At 45.4% G+C, this 24,543-nt stretch overlaps 1 protein-coding gene and 1 long non-coding RNA gene across 6 annotated transcripts; one reads left to right on the forward strand and one right to left on the reverse strand.

Annotated features, from left to right (window-relative positions):
• The first annotated feature begins 7,438 nt into the window (after positions 1-7,438).
• Positions 7,439-20,615, forward strand: LOC100382779 (myb domain protein 3r-3). Of its 5 annotated transcripts, none has more exons than XM_020542234.1 (10): positions 7,439-7,723; positions 7,821-8,007; positions 9,290-9,376; positions 9,714-9,765; positions 9,890-9,947; positions 11,113-11,207; positions 11,315-11,418; positions 11,765-11,893; positions 18,815-19,884; positions 20,131-20,615. In XM_020542234.1, the coding sequence occupies exons 2-10, from the start codon at positions 7,844-7,846 to the stop codon at positions 20,166-20,168; spliced, it is 1,797 nt and encodes a 598-aa protein (XP_020397823.1). In that variant the 5' UTR covers positions 7,439-7,723; positions 7,821-7,843; the 3' UTR covers positions 20,169-20,615. The 5 variants fall into 5 exon arrangements, with proteins under 5 accessions (XP_020397823.1, XP_020397824.1, XP_020397825.1 ...); XM_020542235.1 differs by having other exon boundaries at positions 7,440-7,723; positions 18,815-19,945; XM_020542236.2 differs by lacking the exon at positions 9,290-9,376 and having other exon boundaries at positions 7,440-7,723.
• Positions 20,616-20,834: 219 nt separating this feature from the next.
• LOC103636506 (uncharacterized) lies at positions 20,835-23,470 on the reverse strand. Its single transcript, XR_558048.3, has 3 exons — positions 23,213-23,470; positions 22,184-22,958; positions 20,835-21,231 (listed from the first exon to the last, which is right to left on the reverse strand). It is a non-coding gene; the product is annotated as an uncharacterized lncRNA (long non-coding RNA).
• Between the last annotated feature and the right edge of the window lie 1,073 nt (positions 23,471-24,543).

The following is a 24,543-nucleotide window of genomic DNA, read 5'->3' on the forward strand; positions in this document are numbered from 1 at the left end:
TTATTGATTTTACGAGGATTGGTTACTGATTTTATGAGAACACGGATATTATTTACGAAGCATGAAAAGAAGGGAAGGTGTTTTTTCGCCGAAGGCTCAAAAACGGTATGTATGCGAAGTTTCATGCATCGTAAAGAATAGAACCATAAATAGCTTATATATTACATTCAAAGTTACAAAATATTACACATGTTCCTCAACAAACATTACATTCTAGATGTTTTTACAACAATATCTAATCTTCCCTTAGAACTACTTATGCAGCTTCGTTTAGTAGCTGATCAACAACTTTATCCATGATGGCTTCGTCCATTTTTCTAATTTCGTCGGCCCCCTTCGTGTGGGGGTCCGCCGACGGCTCGACAGGCTCTGAGGGAGGAGAAAGTACGGCTATATTACAAAGCGTAAACAAGTTCGAAATCAAAAAATTACAACAAAGAGCCAAAAATCACTAGTCAATACCTATTTGTCCTTCGAGATCCGCACTTTTCTCAGTGGCCTCTGCTACTTTCCTAGCGTCATGAATGCCTTTATCGCTTTTTTGTATAATTTTTTGGGCCATTTTCCGGCCACCATTGTCCCAGATGTCGATGAAAATTTTTCCACCGACCAGGCTTGCTTCGGCCGAGGGGTCTCTTATATCTTCACGGGATAAGGCGGCTTCGGATTGGGCCAAGAATTTCACATGGTCACAGTCTTTCCTCTCCAAAATAGTAGCAATCCCCCTGGCACTCGAAAAGGCACATATATCTCCACGACTATTCAAAATTTCTTCAAAAGCTTCAACTTCGTGGCTGATCCATCCAATTGGGCCTTCGGGGTCACCCCTTACGAAGTTCTCCCCACTTGAAAATGCGCCAACGCTGGCGAAGCTGGTTCTTATTTTCTTAACATATTCTATGGATTTTTCATAGCACCTTTTCTTGGATGCACGAAGCTCTTCAACACTTTTTTCCAAATGATTTGCCCATTGTTCACTAATTTCTCGTTTTGTTTCTTCAAGTGTGCGTTCCTCTTTAGCTCTGGTTAGTTGCTTCCGAAGATCTTCAATTTCACGCTTCTGAGCCTCAGCTTGAGCTTTGAAAGTAGCTTCGTCTTCTTTTATTCTATTCACCAATAAGTGTAATATTTTATCTTTTTCCATACCTTCGTTCCTTAGTTCAATTACTTCGGAACGAAGGTTGCTTAGGGTCATAACACACCCTTCGTCTTCAACATCTTTTTGAGCCCTGAGGGCATTGCTAAGTATAAGGCCCTGCAAAAAAATTGTGTGTGTGTCAATAAGTTTAAGCAAATGAAAAATTTTGATTTCAAGAAATAATACAAAGACCTCATTTTCGCACCTTTAAGCTATTGTACGCCAAGCTGTCGGCCAGCTCATCTTTTGATAACACCGAGAGCCCGTCTTCTAATGTTGGGAATCCGAAGCTCTTGCTCATCTCCCGACAGACAGAAATCTCCTTACTGTCAGGGAGACAATACAAGAAGTCTTCTTCTCCGCTGTCGTTGAATATCAATGCCCCCTTTGGATATTTCAGTTTTTGGGCATAAAACTGAGCCTCTTGCTTTTCTTTTTCAGTCAACTTTTTCCCCGAAGCATGTCGTAAAATATAATCGAAAGTTTCAGAAAAATGCTTCGGGGGCGCCAGCGCCAGTTTCTTCAGCCAAAATTTGTTCTGTTGTTTCTGTTTCTTCGGCTTCCAAGGATTTCACCTTGGCGGGCTCTGAAGGCCCAGCTTCAGTCTCAGCTTGGTGCTTTGAAGCTTCGGCACCAAAGGTTTCAATTTGCACTTTGGAAGTTTCAACAATTTTCTTCGGAGTAGTGCTTGAAGATTTTATTGTCTCCAAAACATCCAGTACATTAACCATCATTTTTCTTTTGGGGGGCATTGCTGGACCCTTTTGGCTTTGTGGTGCTTCAACTTTTGCTGAAGGACTTAAAATTTCATATGTCCTTGTTTCTGTAGTCTTTGGTTCTTCTATTTTCTCTATTTCCGGCATTATGACTGACTCTTCAACATTCGGAAGGGGAGTCGGCTCCTTGGCTTCGGTGGCCGAAGAGGTCTCACCGACAAACTCAGGCACTGTGGCCGGTTCAATATAGCATGGCCGGTGTGTGAGAACCTTCATCTTTTTCCTCTTCGGCGCCGACTCGCTAGGAGCGGCTGAAGCAATTTCCTTCGCAGAAGATGTATTCTTTCTTTTTTGACCCCGTGTTGGATAACGGTAATCGGGGTAGACAAACCCAATTGCATCAAATACTCGATTGAGTCTCTTCTTCTTTCGGCCTTCGAAGGCCGCTGATAGTGCAGTGTCTTCGGCCTTCGAGTATGATCCAAGCAGTTCATCACTTATGGCCTCAATACTTTTCAGACAGTCATCATCTGGCTCGACGGACTTATCTCCGTATTTGAATGTGTATTTTAGCCTAACTAGTCCACCTTCGTCAGGTTCCCTGACGGTTTCCTTCGGCATTTCCCACTTTTCTGCAAGTGGCCATACTCTGAAGGCAATGTGTTCTTGGATCAAATCCCTTGTCCCAATAAAAGAGCAAACCACGCCGAAGGCTCTCTGGCATTCTTCGGCTGCTTCACACATTTCCACCTTCGGCCTCCGGAGGCCGAAGCGTTGCCAGATAGGGTGCATAATGATATCTTTAATATCTTCCCGTGTTTTCAAATCATTCTTCACATAAAACCATTCCGTCATCCAGTCGCCGGGCCATCTCTTTCGAAAGGTTGGCACGGGACAGCTTGACCCAGACCGGGCACTGAAGCTGTAGCAGCCAAAATTGTTGTGATACTGCTCTTTACCCTAGGGTTTTGTCTCATACAATAGCTCATGTATGTTACAGAAACTTTTTGCATTTGGTTCTAAACCTTGCCTCCTCACGGCCCAGACGAAGATGCCCATCCTTATGATTGCTTCGGGAGTAATTTGATGAAGGCAGATTTCAAATATCTTCAGTACTTTCACGATAAAACTGCTCAAGGGAAATCGCAGTCCAGCCTTTAAGAAGCTTCGGAATATCATGACTTCATTCTCCTCGGGAGTCGGACAAGTTTTCTCTCCTTCGTCAGCCCTCACAATAGACAAGTCCCGAAAATATCTACCCCTCATATTGACAAGATGGCTTTGTTTAATACTTGATTTCCCAAAAACTGCATGGCTTGGTCGCCAAGGTCGATCTTCGGAATCTTCACCACCACTATCCATATCATAACTGTCACTGTCACCAGTGTCTTCAGATAAACCCTCTAAAATCTCCCTAGTAATCTTCTCTGTATTTGTCTTTGCTATTGATTGAAGAAAGCCGAGATGCATCTCCTCAGAAAGGCTCAGCTTCGATTCAGCAACAGCTTTCTTATCTTCGGACATCTTCGAAAATGTTGAGAAAGTGCTCTTGAAACCGAAGCTTAAAAATTTAAAAAGCCAAGCAAGTGTTGTTGCACAAGGGCTAAAAGTCGAGTGAGCAAGAGCAGATGGCAAGAAAGCGTGCCAAATGAACTCGTGGTGAGCTCTTATTTATACACCTAGTGCGTTAAAAACTGAAGGGTCCCGCTTGTCAATGACTGTTGCTATTCTAGCAAAGGGAAGGTGTTTTTTCGGACCTTCGGCTTAAGGCCTTCGTCCATATCGCAATATGAATTTATCACCAATAAATTAATATTGCGAGGGGCTACTGTTGGGGGCCTTCGGCTTCTGAAGGTCCTCAAAAACATGATTTGACAATGTTTTCCAAGTGAAATATGTGAACAGGTATATTCGGATTCGGATCATGAGCATACAAAGCATGGTTAAGACGAAGCTTGAGCCAGACGAAAGATGATTATGACGAAGGACAAGGTGATCACGAAGCTGTGCGCAGGAAAGCTTCGGCATGACAGCAGAAAAGGGGAACCGACTTAAAGATGAAAAGGCAAATTAGACCTTGAAGGATTATTATAGAGTTATTAGCAAATGTAGAGGGCATGAATGTAATTTTACATGGGCTGCGTCCCTTGCCTATAAATAGATGAACAGTACCCCCGTACTGTTCACGCTGACTTGGCATTCGCTCTCGCGTCATGCTTGTACCCTTGTTTCCTTCAAGCCGAAGGTACATTTGTAATTTGTTATTGCTTATACAAGTAACATAAATAAAAATAAATTGATAATAATGTTTAAAGTGATTATGCTATTTTCCATATTTTGTATATAAATCTTTCTTCATCATTTATTGTGCTTATGAAGGTATGTCCTTCATAACCTTCGTCCGAAATTCATTATATCCAAAAGGAGATAATGTTTCAAAGGACGAAGGACTTTAACGTTTAACACTTTTTATGTTGCCTTGTTCTTAACTCTTAGTATTTGAGAACAAGTCCCCAACAAATGTATTCAGTTCCTATTGGCAACCAAATACGGGTGCATGGGTGATTACATATTCTAGACAATATAGACATGATACTGATACGGACAGAGCTCACGGTCATTGCTGGTGACCACGAGCCATACATAATATCTGCAGACAAGAGTAACATCAAGAATTTGTTAATCACAAACCATACAATAAACTGTATTCCACGACCATCATGGCTCCACAAAAATTGTTTACCTTCCATTCAGTATTTCAGAAAACTCATGGTATAAGTGGACAATGGATTAATGGAAAACATAAGAGAGTAAATTCTCTATATGCAAATGTAAAGGGTATAAATACTTTCATGTAGGCTTTAGCTACTATACAGTACCAACATGGGGATTGTAGACCATGGTTGACGGGGCTCCAAGGTCATTATTTTCATCTCATTCACAAACTAAGAAAAATCTATATGATTTTCACCTACATGAATTTCAGATCCATTGGCTACATCAACATAAACACAAGGTCAAGTCCAACAGGGTAAATGTTCAAAATGTGAATGCAAATATCTATATGCTTCCTTTCACACTCAGTACAAATTTTCTAATATAGAATAGTAAGGTGATAATTGGTACCGCTAGCCCGTTATGCTGCTTTTTGAACCAGTTTCAGCTACAAGAATTTCAGATCCATTGGCTACATCAACATAAAACAAGATCATGTCCAACAGGGTAAATGATTAAAATGTGAATGCAAATATCTATATGCTTCCTTTCACATTCAGTATAGATTTTCTAATGTAAAATAGTAAGGTGATAATTGGTGCCGCTACGTTGCTTTTTGAACCATTTTCAGCTACATAAATTTCAGATCCATTGGCTACATCAACATAAAACAAGGTCTGAATTTTCTGGTACAACCAGTATTCTGGAACACTGAATATTCTGGAACATTTCTGTGTATATTGATTAGTGATTAATCTTTTTCCGTATAAATATGACCATTATATCACTATATCTTAATAACATGACAATAAACAGTCCATATCTCATTATGGTCAAGACTCTCGCCTTCCTGCAAAGCTAGATACTAATGTATTGGCTCACAACAATTCTGATTTACTAAATTTAATGTTTTCATATACCGAATGTACAGACTTCAAGTGTACTGAGGACCAAATTCTAGGTAGAGTTGATGAAGCACAAGGAGAATGAATGTAATGATAATATTCCAGAAGAAATACAAAAGATTATTAAGCGCATCAATGTTTAGTTGGTTTTTAGATATACAATATATGTGATGTTATTTACAAATACTCGAGTTTAAGATAAGAAACAAAAATTCAGAATTTTTGCTCACTTGTTATTCCCGTCGTTACGAATTTTAATGTATATTCACTTCATTAACATTACAATCCTCGCAATGGACAAACATTGTACTCACTTCTTAGACTTTGTTTTTGTGATTTTCATATTGTATTGTAAATTGATTTGTATTAGTTTAATTCTTCATTGATTGTTGCCAGAAAATTTATAAGATTGTGATCGATAATATGTATTACTTGTTTTTGTGTAATTATTGTGCACGAATAATTTGCGTGTCGTCGCAACGCACGGGCACTTGACTAGTTTACTGTAACGTGTCAGATCAAAATGACAAAAAAAAACAAAAGGGGATGTGGTTATATTTATAACAAATTTATAAAAATATAACAAATAAAAAATTTCACAAATGGAGGACCCTAGACTAAAATTGAATCGAACGGTGCAGAAAAAGAACCAATGGCTGGATACGGAAGACGACTACAAGTTCAGTCTACCACAGTAGCGCACGAGATGAGAAGTTGTTTAGGGGTTCAAACTTTAAACTAGTTTGTTGGCAACGATAATCGCATGGCGTTAACCACGACATCCAGTTGGCACAGCAACCGACACCACCGTCAGTCCCTCCGTCACAGGAATGAGATCCTTCTGCCTACGTTTTGGTCCGCCTCCGAGTCTCATTGCCCCTATTTCTATATCATACCCTTTTACTTAAGCAAAAAAAAACGACAGCGCAAATAGATGTCTCAACTGCCAAGTCTTAATGTTTGAACATTTTAAGTCTTCTCGAATACATATTAAACGACTCTGATGTTTTCTTTTAACCTATTTATATCGTTTTAAGGGCATCTTTCAATATAAAATCTACATAAAAAGCAGTTCATCTATTACTTTTTTACTTATGTCTTGTAGCTTATTGAAAACTGATTTATAAAAGCTACAAGACCTCAAACAGGTTAAATTTTTATTCGGTTTCTAAAAACTAGTTTGCTAGTTTCTTAAAAATTAAGAAACTGATTACGTCTAGCTAAAACCAGTTTTTGGATAGCTAGTAATTGTTTATGGAAAAAGCTATAAACCATTTTTTAAAAGATTATGGATCCAAACACCCATATCCAATTTTTATATAAAAGCCAGTTTTTAGAAACCAAGTTTTAAAAACATTTAAAAAAACCAAAGTGGATCCAAACAAGCTGTGTTAGATCTAATCTGAATATTTTTTTGCTGGCTAATTATTGGTCGTGGTATATCTTAGGTTGGATAGAACTATTTACCTTTTTTTGCTAAATATAGTATTTACAATAATGTTATACTAAATGGTCCGATTAGTAAAATCAGGCGGTCAGGCTGGCTCCAGCAAGAGCCCCTAAAGCCTCCTGTACTCTAAATATAGAGGACCAAACAGTTCTCTACGCTCTCCAGCAGCGTCCTCTAAACGATCATCTAAATTTAGAGGACACTGCTGGATTCTCTATATATAAAGTTTCTCTAAACGATCCTCTATTTATTTGAATACTTTAAATAATCGGTTTAACAAAACTAAAATATATACAAGACATTTAAGAGTATGATAAATACGTATGTATAAAAAATAAAAAATGTCTCTAATATAGATATTTGCGTATAGAGGACGTGGTTTAGAGGACGTTGTTAGAGAGAAAGAAGATATAGAAGATAGAATCTTTTTAAAGAATACTGTAAAGAATGAATATATATGATTGATATAAAGTACGTTGCTAGAAACTGCCTTATAATTTTTTTTCCTATTCCTTCTCCTCGGCTCTTCTCCCTGACCTTCAACGGGCGAGGTTTTTTGAAAGCATCCTCTCTCTCGTCTCCTCTTCAACCCCCGACACCCAACTGAAGCCGTAACCGAAGCCGTAGAGAGGGGGAGCCAAAGCTTACTCTTTAGACCTTCCTACTTCATAGGATTTCGGGACTATCCTCCCTCGATTCGTGTCATCTACCTCGCGGTCCCGCCTCAACTGCCGCCTGTCGATTAGCCGCTCGGAGCCCCAATTCTATACGGCTCTTCGATCTGGGATCCGCTAGATTCGTAAGGCGGCGTTTCGTTCGATCTGTTTTGGGGCGTGATTGCCGTGGAGGATTTGATCTGAAGTTCGTTTTTTTGTGTGGCGATTTTGCGGTTTTAGGCCGGGGCGGTTATGAGGAGGTGATGGGAGCGATGGCGGAGGTGGTGCAGGAGGGGTGCGTGGAGAATCGGCAGCCCCTGGCGGCTTCGAGCTCGTCCGTGTCGGATGGCAGCAGCTGTGGCGGCGGAGGGCGGGCGGGGACGTCGCCGCCGGTGTCAAGCTCCGGGAATTCCATCTCCGTTCTTAGGTGAGGCCTTTGCCCGTAGCTGCTCCTATCCAGGGAGGGATCCTAACCGTTGAATAGTACCGTTTGCTTTACCTTTTTTGGATGCTTGCTCCTGTTGTGCCCTAGATTGGTGGGTGAGAAGAATGATCCTTTTATGGATTGCACGGTGGTTGTGTGATTCTCTCCTTGGTAATTCTCCTGATCTGAGATGTGATTAGCGTCTCCCTGGTACTTCTGAGAAATTTTCGCAGCTAGGGATGCTGTCTTATTGGAGCTTGGAACAGGTGCACTGTGGTGGTTTTTGATAGTAGGATTAGTGTCCTCTGCTGGATCAATCAAGTTCCTGAGGTTTTAGTGCAGTTTGCTTGCCTTTTGAATTCAGTTGCAATGGTTGCTGAGTTCATATAGACTGCATTTTATATTAGTAGTCTCTGGCACCTTTGAGAATTTTTCGCTGCTAGGAATGCTATCGTATTGGAGCCTAGAACAGGTGCGCTGTGGTGATTTTTGATAGTAGGAGTCATGTCTTCTGTACGATCAATCAACTGAATCAAGTTCCTGAGGTTTTAGCTGTTGCAGTTTGCTTGCCTTCTGAATTCAGTTGCAATGGTTTCTGAGGTCATATGGTTCTATAGACTGCATTTTATATTGGTAGTGGTGGTGGAGTGTTAGCGAAGCATGAGCAGCATAGCGTGTAAAGATGGAGGCATCTGTAGTGATGGCTGTGGATGATATGGCATTTGTGCCAGCTGAGTTTGTGACATGCTGTGTTGCAATTATTTTCTCTAAATATACAATAATTATTATTCTGTAATTCTATGCCTTGCTTAACTGCTTATTACATCTGAATTCTATAGGAAGGTTATAAATACATATGTAACTCAGAGTTGCAAATACTAATATAGGAATGCAACTTATTGTGCTGTTACTGAAGCTAGTTCACTATGGCTCATTATCAGCTATGTAGAACCTTGGTCCTAGTATCGTTACACAGTTGTTGCTCAACCCCATCCTAAAGAGTTAGGCATGGTGGGGACTACCCCACAAAAAACATATCCTTAATGATGAATGGTGGTACAAAGTATCAGTATTTTTCTGGTCACCAACAGTAGCAGGAAGTGATATGTGTTTGAGTGTACAAGAGTCATTGGTTGGTGTAAAATTTATAGTTGTGTGTTAGTACTTTATAAATTTGAGGGATTACTTGTATTGTTATGATTATTGGGCAGTGCCTTGTTCGCAATCTTCACCTGAATGAGATGTTTGCATGCTTCAGTACATTTAACTTTTTCAGTAATTGCAGCATCAGCATGCACACATTATGTTGCGATTTGCTCACTTTGTCTGGAAAGTGGATCCTCAATTATGGCATCTTAAGGCTGCAATGTAGGTGTGAATTTTTTTTGTGTATTTATAAGTGTATCTTCTGTGCAAATTGAATGCCTATCTATGAAGATGTAAGCTACAGGGATGGTCTGCAGGCTTGATGCCTCGATCTGATCATCTGATAAGGATGGTGACTGTTTCTAATTGTACCTGATATAAATGCCTGTTTCAAAAAACTACCCTCCTAGATGGGCTAGTCAGCTAATATGTATTTTGCTGTATCAGTAACTTCTGGCACCTATTATGTTGTGTTTTGTATGCACACCCCACCCAGTTAATAGATATACTCCCTTTTTTCTTTATTTCTTTTTTGCTAATGAGTTTTTTCATTACAATGATAGACGAACAACTGGACCGATAAGAAGAGCTAAGGGTGGCTGGACACCAGAAGAGGTCAGTATCTCACATTCTCTGTTATAAAGACCAAGAGAGATATGCACATGTTCTAGAAGTTTGTGTTTTTACTTTTTAGCATAGCTATGAAATATTACTAATTGGCTTCAAAATATGCCAACAGGATGAAACACTGCAGAAGGCAGTTGTAGCTTTCAAGGGCAGAAATTGGAAAAAAATAGGTTACCTCCTCTTTCTGCTGTATAATTTATGTACTCAGTTGCCCATGTAGAAATAAGGTTTCCTTTTATTTGTCTTTAGCATTGCATGTCGTAAGATTCAATACAATTCTTTGCCCTCAAGCACATCCATGAATTAGAGAGCCACCTATCTGTCTGATATAGTGATATGGCATTATTTTTTTTCACTTGAGGGTGTTGCTGTGTATCATTTGAAGTCAAGCATGATTTCCTCTTGTTTTTCTACTTAACTGTTCATTTTTATTAGCAAAGTGTTACATTGAAAACTGCAGGAAATGCTATTGTACTTTTCTACTTGTCATCTGTTTACATGTATTTATATTGTAATATTGGAATCTAGAAACGAACATGAATAAGGAAATGCTAGCATCTGTGTTTACATGAAATTAAATTTGAATGTGAAACAGTTACCACACGACCTGAGAATTTGTGACAAGAATATGGTCCTACAAAAACTTCTCTCCTGTCACTGTCATCGTTCCATAGTTACTGCACTAAGGAGCTGTATATAGCATTGTTGGGTCTGTTAACATGGGCCTAGTGCGAACGAGCCTCTAGCCGAGTTTGTTAGATGGCTCTAGTAGCACTCCTCAGGTCCTGGGTTTGACTCTCAGTGGGAGCGAATTTCTGGCTTGGGCTAAAAAAGGTCACTTGTTGGTTTCCCTGGTTGTATGCACACGAGACGGACTGACCTATAGGGTACATATCCTCGTGTAGGGGCTAGTAGGCTCAAAGCACGACTAAAGATCTGACCTATAGGGACGGGATGCTGCACGGGGGTCAGCTTTCGTGACCTTTCTCGGTCAGGCTTAGTTTGAGCTTCTTCTTAATACAATACAGTGGGGGCGGTCTTTCCCCACCATCCGAGTTAACATGGGCCTAGTTGCCTGCTTTCTGTTTTTCTTTAAGGTCTAACTGAGGAAAAAGCGACAGTGAAATTTAAGAGCAGTTGGTTATTGGTGCTCTGTTAGTAAATCTAGCTGTTCAATACTGAACTATGTCAATTACCTCTATTTTCCATGTGTGGTAGCTGCAGCAGGGGTATGCAAAATTCTTATTTGCGTATATATGAAATTATTTTGAGAAGTTTTTCTTCAATTTTAGGTGCATGGTGAACTAACAAAAGGATCTGTATCTATTTATGCAGCTGAATTCTTTCAGGACAGGACTGAGGTTCAATGTTTGCATCGTTGGCAGAAGGTTCTTAATCCGGAGCTTATCAAAGGCCCTTGGACTCAAGAGGTTTGTGACTGCAGTGTTTACTTCACTTACGCTGAAAATTACTTGTGCATGTTGCATCTATATGAACTTTTTTGAGGAAGATGTTATATCTACATTATTTTCTACAGGAAGATGAAAAAATCATTGACCTTGTGGGCAAGTATGGACCAACAAAATGGTCTATCATCGCGAAATCATTGCCTGGCCGCATAGGCAAGCAATGCCGAGAGAGGTGATTATCTGATCATTTGCGAAGTTGTATGTATTATACTTATCAAAACATGTGCACAATTGATATTTCATATATTTATTGATGGTTGAAGCTTGTGCTGATATTTCATATATTTATTGATGGTTGAAGCTTGTGCTCCTGTGTGAAAAAGTAAGGGAAAATAGTTTTTGTGGTCTTCCTCTCTTTCTGTTAAAACCGCTCTCCCTTTCTCTTTTAGCTCTCTGGAATGACTTGATGTCAGTACTCTCCCTTTAACTGTGACCTTTGATTTATAAACTTATGCCAGGCTGTTCCGGTCTCACTTTGTCTAACCTATGGACCCCATTCTAAACTCAAAAAATTGCAGGTGGCATAATCATCTGAATCCAGAAATAAGGAAAGATGCTTGGACTCCTGAGGAGGAAAGAGCACTTATTGATGCCCATCAAGTGTTTGGGAATAAATGGGCAGAAATAGCAAAAGCTCTTCCCGGAAGGTACTTATACACTGCTTACTTTCATTGGTTCAGTATAGAAAATCACTTATGTCAATAAACCTCATGAAAAAGCTGGATTACTTTTGGATGTAGTTCTTGATATTTTCTGGGATTATTTGATGACTCATTAAAATGCGGAACATAATCATGTTTCATCAGTTTAATAATACAAAAATAAGACACAATGGTGATTCCTTATTTCAGACCATTAACTGCACTTTACTTGTATGAAGTCAAGTGTAAAACCACGAGATCATTCTAGTGGAGTTGCACAGTGTAAGGAATGACTCTCTTATCTATGTCCAATGTTCTATACTGTAATAGAGTACAATACAGTGAAACCCTAGCTACAGGGGTACAAGTATATATAGAACCCTTGTGGGCCAGACCCATATACACAAATACTCTAACACCCCCCGCAGTCGAAACTCTAGCCACTGCAGATGTTGAGACTGGATCGAAACTCCGTGATCACCACCGACGGAAGCCCCTTGGTGAAGACGTCGACGAACTGGGAGGTGGTCGGGACGTGAAGAACGCGAACAGCTCCACAGGTGACCCGTTCGCGGACGAAGTGAAGGTCGATCTCGACATGCTTCGTGCGCTGGTGTTGGACAAGGTTGGTGGAGAGGTAGACGACGCTGACGTTGTCGCAGAAGACCAGAGTGCTCGTGGCCAGCGGACTGTGGAGCTCGTGGAGCAGCTGACGGAGCCAAGCCGCCTTAGCCACGCCGTTGGCCACGACGCGGTACTCGGCCTCGACGCTGGAGCGGGAGACAACCGGCTGGCGCTTCGACGACCAGGAGACGAGGCTGTTGTCGAGGAACACGACGTAGCCCGTGGTGGACCGGCGCGTGTCTGGATAGCCCGCCCAGTCGACATCGGTGTAGACGTGAAGCTCCGTAGCTGAGGACCGACGTAGAAGGAGCCCAAAGTCGAGAGTGCCCCGCAAGTACCGCAGGATCCGCTTCATCGCGGTGAGATGCGGCTCCCGAAGGTCGTGCATGTGGAGGCACACCTGCTGGACGGCGTAGGCGATGTCGGGCCTGGTGAAGATGAGGTACTGAAGGGCCTCGACAATACTTCGGTAGCCGGTTGGATCGGCGACCGGGGGGCCGGCGGCAAAGAGTTTGCCCTGCGTGTTCACTGGAGTTGCGCAGGGCCTGCATTCAGCCATGCCAGCGCGTTCAAGGATGTCGACGGTGTACTGTCGCTGGTGGAGGAACAGGCCCTGGGGACGGCGCTCGACGGTGACCCCCAGGAAGTGGTGGAGCGCCCCTAGGTCCTTCATCGCAAACTCCTGCTGGAGGCGGGAGATGATGCGACGCAGAAGCTCAGGGGAGGAGGTGGTGAGGACGATGTCGTCGACGTAGAGGAGGTACGCTGTAACCGAACCGTGATGGAGGATGAACAGGGACGTGTCCGACTTGGCCTCGACGAAACCCTGCGAACACAAGAAGGTGGCGAAGCGACTGTACCAAGCCTGGGGGCCCTGCTTGAGGCCGTAGAGGGACTTGTTGAGTTTGCAGACCAAGTCGGGGTGAGCAGGGTCGACAAACCCAACGGGGCTGGATGCAGTAGACCGTCTCCGTCAAGGGTGCCGTGGAGGAAGGCGTCTGTCACGTCGAGTTGGTGGACCGGCCAGTTCCTGGACAGTGCCAGAGTCAGAACAGTCCGGATGGTGGCAGGCTTGACTACCGGACTGAAGGTCTCGTCGTAGTCGACCCCAGGGCGCTGGGTGAAGCCCCGGAGCACATAACGGGCCTTGTACCGCTCCAGGGACCCGTCGGCGTGCAGTTTCAGCTTGAAGATCCATTTCCCGGTGACCACGTTGGTGCCAGGGGGAGAAGGCACCAGGTCACAGGTGTGGTTAGCCTGGAGAGCCTCGCACTCCGCTTCCATGGCGCGCCGCCACTGTGGGTCGGCAAGCTCACCACGAACAGTCGTGGGCACCGGCGGAAGAGCCGAAGAAGAGGTCGTGGAGAGAATCAGGTGATTAGGTGGTCGAAGGACACCGGCCGCGCGTCGGGTGATCATCGGGTGGATGTGTCGAGGATCTCGGCGGACGACGACGGGGTGATAGGTCGGGGCCTCGGCGCGAGAACGAGCCGGGGTACCGCGTCGACCACGGCGCTGGTACGTCTGGATGGGATCGGTGTAGCGAGACGACAGAGCGGTGTGGGATGGTGCAGAAGGGGACGGTGTCGCACGGGGCTGTGCGGGAGACGGTGGGGCCGTGCGAGGCGACAGAGGGGATGCTGAGGCCACACGTGGCTGTGCGGGGAAGGGCGGCGCAGAGGGTGCCGAGGCCGCACGTGGAAGTGCGAGGGTCGGCGGCGCAGGCAGGGCCGCGCGAGGTGACTCAGGGGACGCCGAGGCCGCACATGGGTGTACGGGGGTGGGCGGCGCAGGCAGGGCCGCGCGAGGCGACTCAGGGAACGCTGAGGCCGCATGTGGCTGTGCGGGGGAGGGCGTCGCAGGCAGGGCCGCGCGAGGCGGTGAAGTGGACGAACCTGCAGGGAAGGGGGGCACGATTGTGGGGGACACATGATCGAGGTCGAGGAACACGTCGAGCTCGGTGAGAGGTAGTGGGAGAGGAGGAAAAAGGGAAATCCGACTCGTCGAAAACGACGTGACGAGAGATGAGGACTCTGTGGGAGGTGAGGTCAAGACACTGATACCCCTATGGTCAGGGGAGTAGCCGAGGAAGACACAACGAGTGGAGCGAGGGGCGAGCTTATGAGGAGAAGTGGATGCGAGATTGCGGTAGCAAGCGCACCCGAAGACACGAAGATGTTCGTAAGAAGGATGGATGCCGAAGAGAGCGAAGTAAGGAGTGGGGTGGGCAACCGCCTTGGTGGGGAGACGGTTGAGGAGGTAGGTGGCAGTGGTGAGGGCCTCAGCCCAGTAATGAGCGGGAAGGGAAGCCTAGAAAAGTAGAGAGCGCAGCCATCGTTCGTCGTGCGAATCATACGCTTAGCCCGGTCGTTCTGATGAGACGTGTAGGGGCAGGACATGCGGAGGTGGATGCCGCGAGAGAGGAATAAGTCACGGGACACATTGCTATAGAACTCGCGCCCGTTGTCACACTGGATGCTCCGGATGGTGCGACCAAACTGAGTAGAGACCCAAGCGAAGAAGTGAGACAGGGTGGGATAAGTGTCGGACATCTGACGTAAAGCAAAAGTCCACAGATAATGCGAGAAGTCATCAATAATGAGTAAATAATACTTATAGCCAGAAATGCTAATTACAGGGGATGTCCATACATCACAGTGTATCAGATAAAAAATGCCTGCTGCTCTAGAAGAGGTGGGGAATGGGAGCCTAACATGGTGACCTAACTGACAAGCATGACAGAGGTGCTCAAAAAATCCCCTACAACCTGAACCAGAGGTGCTGCTGGAGAGCTTGGACATCACATCGCGACCGGGGTGACCGAGACGACGATGCCAGTCATAGAAGAGGCGGTTGCTGCAAGAACATGTGGGACAGAGGTCGATGTAGTGGAAGCAGGTAGGCGAAGTGTGTACAGCGGCCCGAGGCTGTCACACTGAGCAAGAAGGGTCCTGGTGGCAAGATCCTTCACAGAAAGACCAAACAGGTCAAACTCCATGGAACAAGAGTTGTCAGTAGTGAACCGACGGACGGAAAGAAGATTTTGAATGATGTGAGGGGCAACAAGAACGTTGGATAAACGGAAAGGACCGGGAAGGACCGTGTCACCTACTGAGGTGACGGGAAGGGCAGAGCCGTTTCCAACCACGATGGAAGAAGGAAGGGAAGGGTGGGGAGAGAGGTGGAAGACAGAATACCTACGTCCGAGGTGGTGTGGTAGGAGGCACCGGAGTCAGCCACCCAGTCAGAGACCGAGGTGGGTGGGGCTAGCGTCATCGTGGAGGAGTTGGCGAGAGACTGTGTGTCCCACCCATTAGCCCAGGGCCCCCACACAGGTTGGGCCGGAGGCCCTGGAAGGGGAAGGAGCCCCTGCTGAGGCTGGGGAGGTGCCGAGGGCGCTGTCGGAGGTGGAGCGGCAAAGAAGACCTGCTGAGGGGTGGCGGGGCGAGGGGCCGAGGTACCCGCGGATGGCCCGGGCCACATGTGGATGGTGCCAATTCACAGGTTGTAGAAATATGGCCACTGGGAACCACCCGGAGAGCTGCCTCGGTCGCCCGTCGTGCCACTGCGTCCACTCTTTCGACCGCGACCCCCCCGGAGCCAGTAGGCTGCCGAAGAGCTCTAGGTGGCGGGGACCGTAGTGCGGTGAAGAGGAACCCCCCCCCCCCCCCGAGGCAGAGGGGGCAGCCCGAGGAGCGTTGTAGAGCGGCGGTGGCGGAGAGGCGAAGCTCCTCGAGAAGCAGATCGTTCTTGGTCTCCGCAAAGGTTGGAAAAGGCTTCATGCGGGTAAGGATGGGCGTTATGCGATCGAAGCGAGGGCTCAAGCCGCGGAGGATGTTGAACACGAGGCACTCGTCGGTGATGGGGGCCCCGAGGGTGCGGAGAGTGTTCGCCATCGTCTTGATCTGACGACAGTACTCATCCACAGAGAGATCGCCCTGAGCAAGCTGACGGAAGGCGGTCTCGAGGTACAGGATCCGAGTCTGGCGGTGGTCGAGGAACTAAGCCTCAAGGGCACCCTAGATCCGGTGAGCAGTATCATCCGGCACGCGAACGATGTCCTGAAGTTCGGCCGTGAGGGTGCCATCGATCCAGGAAAGCACCACCTCGTCCATCAGAAGCCAATCCTTTGACGGGTCAGGGACCGCTGAGAGGACGTGGTCGGCGAGGGCGTAGCGGCGGAGGGTCTGCAGGACCTGGTCGCGCCACCGGGTGTACTGAGTGGAATTCGGCGCAAGAACGTCGGTGACAGTTGCCCGGATGCTGGTGAGGGCCGTCGCCTGAGCGTGAAGAGAAGCTCGAAGGGTTGAGGCCGGGGCGGGCGCGGGCTTGATGGTGTCGGCGCTGTGGCGAGCGGATGTGGGGGAGCCATTCGACATGCCCTTGCCGGCGAGACGGCGGTAGGTCTCGGCGTACTGGCGCTCGATGGAATCGCCTGCTCCTGCTCAAGAGCACGGGCGGCGTCCTGGGTCCGCTGGCGAGCGGCCGTAACGGCTGCCCGGGTGGCAGCGAGAAGGGCAGCAATGTCATCCGAAGGAGCGCGCAGGGAGGAGGTGATGACAGACGACTTGCTGTAGACAGTCGTCGGCAGGGGGCAGCCACGCACGGGGGTCCCGACAGTCGTGTCGAGTGGGACATGTGGAAAACCCGGCGCCAGCAGCTGGGAGCGAAGCAGGGCAGCATCCGGCAGGGAGAGCGCAGGAGCCGGCTGAGATCCGTCGGGGCTAGGGGCGGCCGCGAGGTGGTGGATTGGGTAGGCGCGAGCGGAGGTGGCTCGGCAGTGGAGGGCAGCGCAGCGGTGATGACGAAGGCTCCGGCGGCGCGTCGGGAGCGGCGATGGGCCGCGCAGGGCCAGAAACAACGGGAGAGACGCGGAAGTGGGCCGCAGGGGCGCGGCGACTGCCGGCGGCGCGCTGGCCGCAGAGGGGAGGGCCGCCAGGGACGCGGTGGTGCTCGGCGACGCTCCTGCCGCAGAGGAGAGAGCCACCGGAGGGGCGGCGGGGCCCGGCGGCACGCCGGCCGTGGGGGAGAAGGTTGCCGGAGGGGCGGCGAGGCCCGGCGGCGCTCCTGCGACAAAGGAGTGGTCCGGCGGCGCGCCGGCCACGGGGGAGAAGGCCGCCATGGGCACGACAAAGCCCGGCGGCGCGCTGGCCGTGGGAAGGACGGCTGCAGCTGCTCGGTAGGAGAGAGGGAGGGGAGGGAAGGGCTCGCCGGCGGCTGAGGAGAAGGGAGGGGGCGGCGGCGGCTGGAGGGATGGGTGGGGGTGGGGCAGCGGTTGTTGGGAGGGAGGGAAGGGAAGGAAAACCTAAAGCTCTGGTACCATGTAATAGAGTACAATACAGTGAAACCCTAGGTACATGGGTACAAGTATATATAGAACCCTAGTGGGCCAGGCCCATATACACAGATACTCTAACATATACTTCTATGGCATCCTTTCTAGTTATGCTTCACAAGGATTGGATGTTAGTTCCCTGTTTGTTCAGAACATAAGGAAATACAGTTACAAAATCATCATAATATAAATACCATCGATGTTAGATTTGAATAACAGATAGAGTTCTCCAAAGACTATATTAGGATGCTCTAGAGAGTCACTTCCTGTGAATGCCATTATATTCTCTCCTAGTTATGTAGGATTCGCTTCCTTGTTATGAATCCATCACTGTGATATATATTGTTCAATTTTTGGAATTTTGGTTACCACACTGAAAAATCTCCCTGAAGGTCCCTTGTAAGTATGGAATTGCATTACTATTTTGGAGAAGGTGTACTTATACTGATCAGTGATCATTACTTTTCCCTTTGTACTTTATTAGAGTCTGTCTCTGGATTATAGTACCATGCTCATACTCTCTTTCAAGGTTATTAAAACGATAAACCATTAAAACACTCATGGGTGAAGTTTTGACTTTTAAACGTTTAAACTCGTTTAAACGTAGTTTTAAACAACATAGGAAAATTGCTAATATATCATAATTTCAGATAATAACATAAAGTTAAATATCAAAACAGAGAGGTTAGTGGCTTACCGAAACTTCACCTATGAGCCAGATTGGACCCAAAAGTAACTAACAGACTGGGCCTAAAAGTAGCTAATGGTCTAAGACGCATGAAATACTGTGTTTTACGGTTTAGAACGTCAAAACGCCAAAACGCGGTTTCAACCTCTAATTAGCGTTTTGATGATGCATGAAACACTATGTTTTACAGTTTAGAACGCCAAAAATGCTGTTTCAAACTCTAATTAGCGTTTTGATGTTTAAACATAGTTTTAATAACACTGCTCTCTTTTGTTTGAAGGACCGATAATTCTATAAAGAATCACTGGAACAGTTCTTTGCGAAAGAAGCTAGAAGCCTATAGTAGTGTTCTTTCAGCTCCGAAGCTGTTTGTTCATGATGATTTCAAGGATAAAATGAAGCCCGTGGCTACTGATAGCCATCTTGATCTGAACCAAATGCCAAGCGTTGGTTCAAAAGATGTCCCTGGAAGAGCTTATTGTACTATTTTGAGCCCACCTTCACAGGCATACAATTTGGACTCATCAGGCTTGTTTTCTTTTTCTATACCAACTACGCAGCCTTTAACTTCATATGCAATGTCGTCACTAGTTGATGGTTCTGCTGTTACATTGGCGGCACAAGGTCTGCAAAGTGATTCTGTCCGTGACAAGGGCCTAGAAATCGACTCTGTACATGAGAAGGGTGTTGAGGTTGGCTCAACGCCTGATCCTGCTGGGGTTGAATTAGAATCTGCACCAGCCAAAAGAGGTGCAGAATTATCTTCAAAGATTGAGTTGCATTCTATCCTTGGTCCTCTTTGTTATCAAATTCCAAACATGGAAGATGTGGTCCCAATCAGTACCCCGCTCCGTTCTGAACATAATAGTGCACAGAAAACATCACAACATTGCATGTCACCCAATGGTTATACTTCTCCCTCTGCAACGATTGGAAACGTATCAAGTCAGCTAACTGTTGATTCAATTTTGAGGATTGCTGCTGACACCTTTCCATGTACTCCTTCAATACTAAGGAAAAGAAAACGTGATAAAGCAACACCTGCTTCGGGTAATGAGTTAAAGACAGGTGGAGTAACCAATGATAGCTTTTACACTCCTAATCGAACGAATGGGAAGGATACTACTTCTCCAAGGTCGTTTAAAACTGCTGCATCTTTTTTGTCGCTGGGTTCTGTTAATGGGTTATTGACTTCTGCAAGGAGCTTTGATTCTTCACCACCCTATCAGAAGAAAAGGTCAAAAAGAATGGCCATCATCAAATCAGTTGAGAAACAGCTAGATTTTTCAGCAGATGGACTGGATACTTCTGGTTCTGAGATTATGAACTCTCCTTGCCATAATTCCCAAGGTGCAAATTCTAACAGGATGTAGCAACTGATTTGATTGCAATCTAATTCCACAATGTGCAGGTATGATATCTTGGACATCATTAACTGTGCATTCCCCACATTAGGTGCATATTTGTGTAGAACAGTGTGCTTTGTACCAGCATGTGAATTTAGGTTTTCCAATCAAACTCACTGTTGCTGAGCAATTAGTTCTGCTTATGTGTATCTTTTTTCCATAATATAATTTATTCTTTCTTACATTTCAGGAATTGATCTCAATCTTATGAAGCCATACAGGACTTAGAATCCCGTCCTAACTAACCAGCCTCATGCAAATGTCCTGGTTCATGCCAAAATCCAAATCAAACACCTTCAGTGGGGACAAGACCTTACCGACAGTTACCCTGTCATCTCATGTAATCAGGGGTGTACAAAATACTGTCTAAATTGAAAGCACATTCCATAGAAGATTACATTGTTTGCTGCATTTTGTGAACTTATAGCTAGAAGTTCAGATTATAGAAACCCACAGCTGTGTACAAAGAAGAAAAACATAGCTTTAGAAACATATAGAGCTTCCCAGTGGAATGTCAAATTGTTCTTAGTTTCTTTTATTGCGCGCGTCCCACATGTTGCGAAACAGCAAGGGTCTGCTCATTTTGTAACAATAAAGCCTGATTTGTGGGCTAAATTCTTGCTAGGCATTGTCAAGAAACTGGTTATCACAGGCTTGGCTTCATGGTTGGCTGAATCTTTTGTGCTTCTATTGTTACTAGTTTAATACCCGTGTGTTGCTACGGCATATAATCATATTTAATGGCCGCTTAATCCAAATTAGTGGACCAAAGTCCCATGCTGTTTGATCGGCAAAAAACATAAAGTGTTATAAGTTGAGGTTAAAACCCCAATAGAACAACATAAAGAGTTGAAGTGCTTTGTAAATTTGATCTCATAACTTCTCCACCGAGAATTATTTGAATCAAAGACATTTATTTGAAAACATCAATGTTTCTGCACCCGTACAAGACAAAACATACACCACATTCTCCATTCACATATCCTTCTCTAGCATCCCCATTGTCCTTGGTCAAGCTTTATGTAGAAGGTTGTACACATTACTAAGGCATGCCGACTATTAAACACAATTACGCCTCCATATTGAATATTACTTGCAAGATATCATTCCTATCCAGGGACCAAGTGGGATTTTCACACAACCATACAGTGGTATGACTGTATGAGCCATCAATTGTCTGTGTCGAAGTAGTGGTCGCCATATTCTCTCAGTCCTGGGATCACCCTGAATTCCTCGTTCAAACTATAATCGATTTCCAATCGCTAGCAAATACAATTAATCCCTTCATTACCTGTCCCACAAACAAACAAACAAAAAGGGAGTGTAGCTGTAGTTATGCAACTAAAGGAAACATATAATGAGCACGAAATCATCCAATATGCAAGGAAATATATCGAGATGGTATTGAGGAAATGATTCGATCTTCAAGGAACACCTTTTCTTATAGGGTCAATTGCTTGTGCCGCTTGTACTAATCATGTGTCGCTTTATTTTTTTTCCCAAACAAAGGGGTTGGTAAATGATGCGTTGGTTCCTCATGAGTGGCACATCAGTACAACAACGAAATCAGTCTCTTCATAATTACAGTAGCAATTAATAACTTAAGAACCTTAGGTTTAAAACAAGAGCCATAGAACATGTTCTATCCTACTCCATTCCAAATTATAGTTCAATTTAGCTTTGTCTTAAGTCAAACTTCTTTAACTTTGACCAAGTTTTTAGAAAAATATAGTAGCATCTACAAGTTCAAATAAATGCTCCATCAAAACAGATTTCATAGAAAAAATGACGGAACTAATTTGATGTTCTAAATGCCGGTATATTTTCTATAAAATTGGTCAAAGATGAAGAAGTTTGAATTAGGAACAACAGAAACAAAATCACATGGCATTGCAAAAAACTTCAATGCAATTTTTTAGAACAATGGATCAGATATGTCATGTTGAGTGCAAGAGGCAACTAACAGTTGGACAGTAGGGAACATTGGAGATTAAAGAAAATTTGCTAGTCCTAGGAATTTGACTGGAGATGACAAGGGCATGGAGTTAAATACGGTGCCTAGCCTTTTAAAGAATGTATGACACTGTAGTCATTTTCCTCTATTTATTTGAAGTTTGACAAACAAATTATGCAAGTATAAACAAAATAGGTGACTAAAAATGGCTTACCAGAAAAGGAACAAATGAAACTATCACCTCGCAGAACTATTCCCAACAAAGTTAATAAAATAGAAATGTAATCACCTCCTTTTGGTCTGCAGTGCTAGATGGCATGGATGATAGCACCAGGCCAAGAATCAATAGAGGTGCACGTTGCAGCTCTTTTAGAGCATTCTCCCTAGAATTTTATCCTTCATCTGTGTTGGTTCCTCAGTGCACCATAAAATTACAATTTATCAAAAGTGAAATAGTTAACATTGAGGTCACAAGACTACAAATCGAAACAATGTGCAAAAATCAATACCTATTTCTACTCCAAGAGGAGTTCAGTTTAGTTTATATACCCAGACTCATCCACGTCTAATAGTGGACAACCATGCATTCATTCCATTGCAATGAATAACTACAAGATGAATCTCAAACGTGAAAAAATATAAAAACTGAAAATTCTATAGCTAACATATGTTAATTTCTTTGGATTTTTTTTCCAATAATCAATTATGCAGTATAGCTATTTTTTCTTCTCATAACCAGGTAGATAAGGAATCTTTTCCAATGATCTCAAACAAAGAATTACATGCAAATTTATAGAGGGCATAGAAAATGAATTTATAGTCCTATACTATAAAACTAATGCAAGGTGTATTAAATCATATTATAATATGACCACATCAGAAAATGCAAAAGTATAAACAAGACACTCAGATCCAGGTGTGAGATTGTCTTCCAAAATCCAATGTACACCATGCTGGTCAACGGAACCACATCCTTCACTGGCATTTTCCTCGAACACCCTACAGGCGGTGGCACACCGACCCGCACAATGTCATGTTTTTAGGTGTGGAAGCATATCAACCACCTTGCATATTAGAAAATAGCAGAATGTATCAACCCTTTGGTGTCAAAAGAAAATTCCAAGTGACTACTTGTGTCATAAGCTGTTTAATCGTAGTTCCATCGTCTACAAGATTCACAAAACAACAACCAATGAACTTGGATGTGTATTTCTTCTACACACTATAAAAGAAAGAATAAAATAAATTATTGATATAATCATATGACTAATTCAGGTGGCCTCGGATTGGAATGGATTGATGCAAGAAAAAATCTTACCTTGTTCAACACAATGAGATATGATTAATATGTTGAACAATGAGAGTCCCGTCCACTCCAGCTTTGAGCAGCACGCGAAGTGGCAGCGATGTTGTGCAAGACGAGTAGACGACAGATCCGACACGAACAGCACAGAGAGGTTGACATTGGTGGTGCCTACGGCCGCCAGCTTGTCCTCCGCCTCCTCCGTGCATGACTGCTGTCGGAGAGTAGATCTCCGGCCGGGTGATGGAGTGCACCCGCCCTAAGTCCTAAGATGAGGAGGGGCTTAGGCGTTTCGCTTGATTGATGGAGGGAAGGGGCAGTACACAAGAACACACGAGGATTTAGAGTGGTTTGGGCCGCCAGAGCGTAATACCCTACTCCACTGTGAGATGTATTGCTTGTGGGCTTGTATGAGCTAGCGAGTCTGAGATTGCGTGTCTGTGTAACGTCGCATGCCTCCCCTTTTATAGCTGAAGGGGGGCATGCACAAAGGGACTGGGCCCCGACATGTGGGCCCAGGGACATAAAGAATATAATGCTTGGATCCTTTAACATCTGTTGTCGAGTCCATCCTCTTGTGCCATGACGCCCAAGATCTGCGTATCCTTGGTGTACAGGGGAAGCTTCTGGCGGAAGCGAAGATGAGTATAGCACGCCGCTCAGCACAGGCATACTGTTCACCAGCAGACCCAGCAGGCGGGCTGTCTGCTGGATGACCTTGATGCCGCCTGCCAGCGGATGGGACGGGACGTATTTAATGCTGAGAGGGCACGTCGCCCGTCAGCGCAGTGGAAGGCGGCGCGTCTTTTCCTCAATAAATGCAGGGGCTGCACGACTTTTCGTCAGTGTCGGCCCGGTAGCTTATGTCATGGGCCCCAAGCAGCAGGTCTCCGCCTGAGCGGGAAGCGGAGGCGAGGCCCGCACACGTGTCAGCGCCGGACCCCTCCACACACCAGGGTCCTCGCTCCGGGACCCTACTGGATTTCGGACTTACCCGAAGGCTCCAGACTCGTATATAGGGGTCCGGTGTCCTTTCGTGGGGGTCCGGCCTTACTGGAATGTGGTGTCTTTCCCTGCCACGTGGCGTCCTTTGGCCTGCCCACCCGGCGGGGTCAGGCGTGGTCCTCCTCGCGGCTAGGGGACATTGCATGGGTGTGATGCCTTCATGCTGTAGGAGAGGGTACCCCTGATTTAGGGTACCGACAGTGGCCCCCGGTCCCGCCTCAGGGGAGGATGTGAGCTTGCAGGTGGGACCAGAGTCTGATTGGTGGTTAGACCGCTGCTTCCGTGCGCCTGCTGCTGCAATTACTGTTGTCCCGCCTATGACCACGCCTACTTCCGTGCCT

The sequence above is a fragment of the Zea mays genome, chromosome 8 (genome assembly GCF_902167145.1).
Source record: "Zea mays cultivar B73 chromosome 8, Zm-B73-REFERENCE-NAM-5.0, whole genome shotgun sequence".
Classification (NCBI taxonomy): domain Eukaryota; kingdom Viridiplantae; phylum Streptophyta; class Magnoliopsida; order Poales; family Poaceae; genus Zea; species Zea mays.

Bases quoted from the DNA above. Each gene is read 5' to 3' on its own strand.
- LOC100382779 (XM_020542234.1), top strand. From the start codon at position 7,844: ATGGGAGCGATGGCGGAGGTGGTGCAGGAGGGGTGCGTGGAGAATCGG. The intron at 9,377-9,713 runs GTGTGAATTTTT...TTACAATGATAG, and splicing joins ATCTTAAGGCTGCAATGTAG to ACGAACAACTGGACCGATAA. The intron at 19,885-20,130 runs GTGCAAATTCTA...CTTACATTTCAG, and splicing joins TCCTTGCCATAATTCCCAAG to GAATTGATCTCAATCTTATG.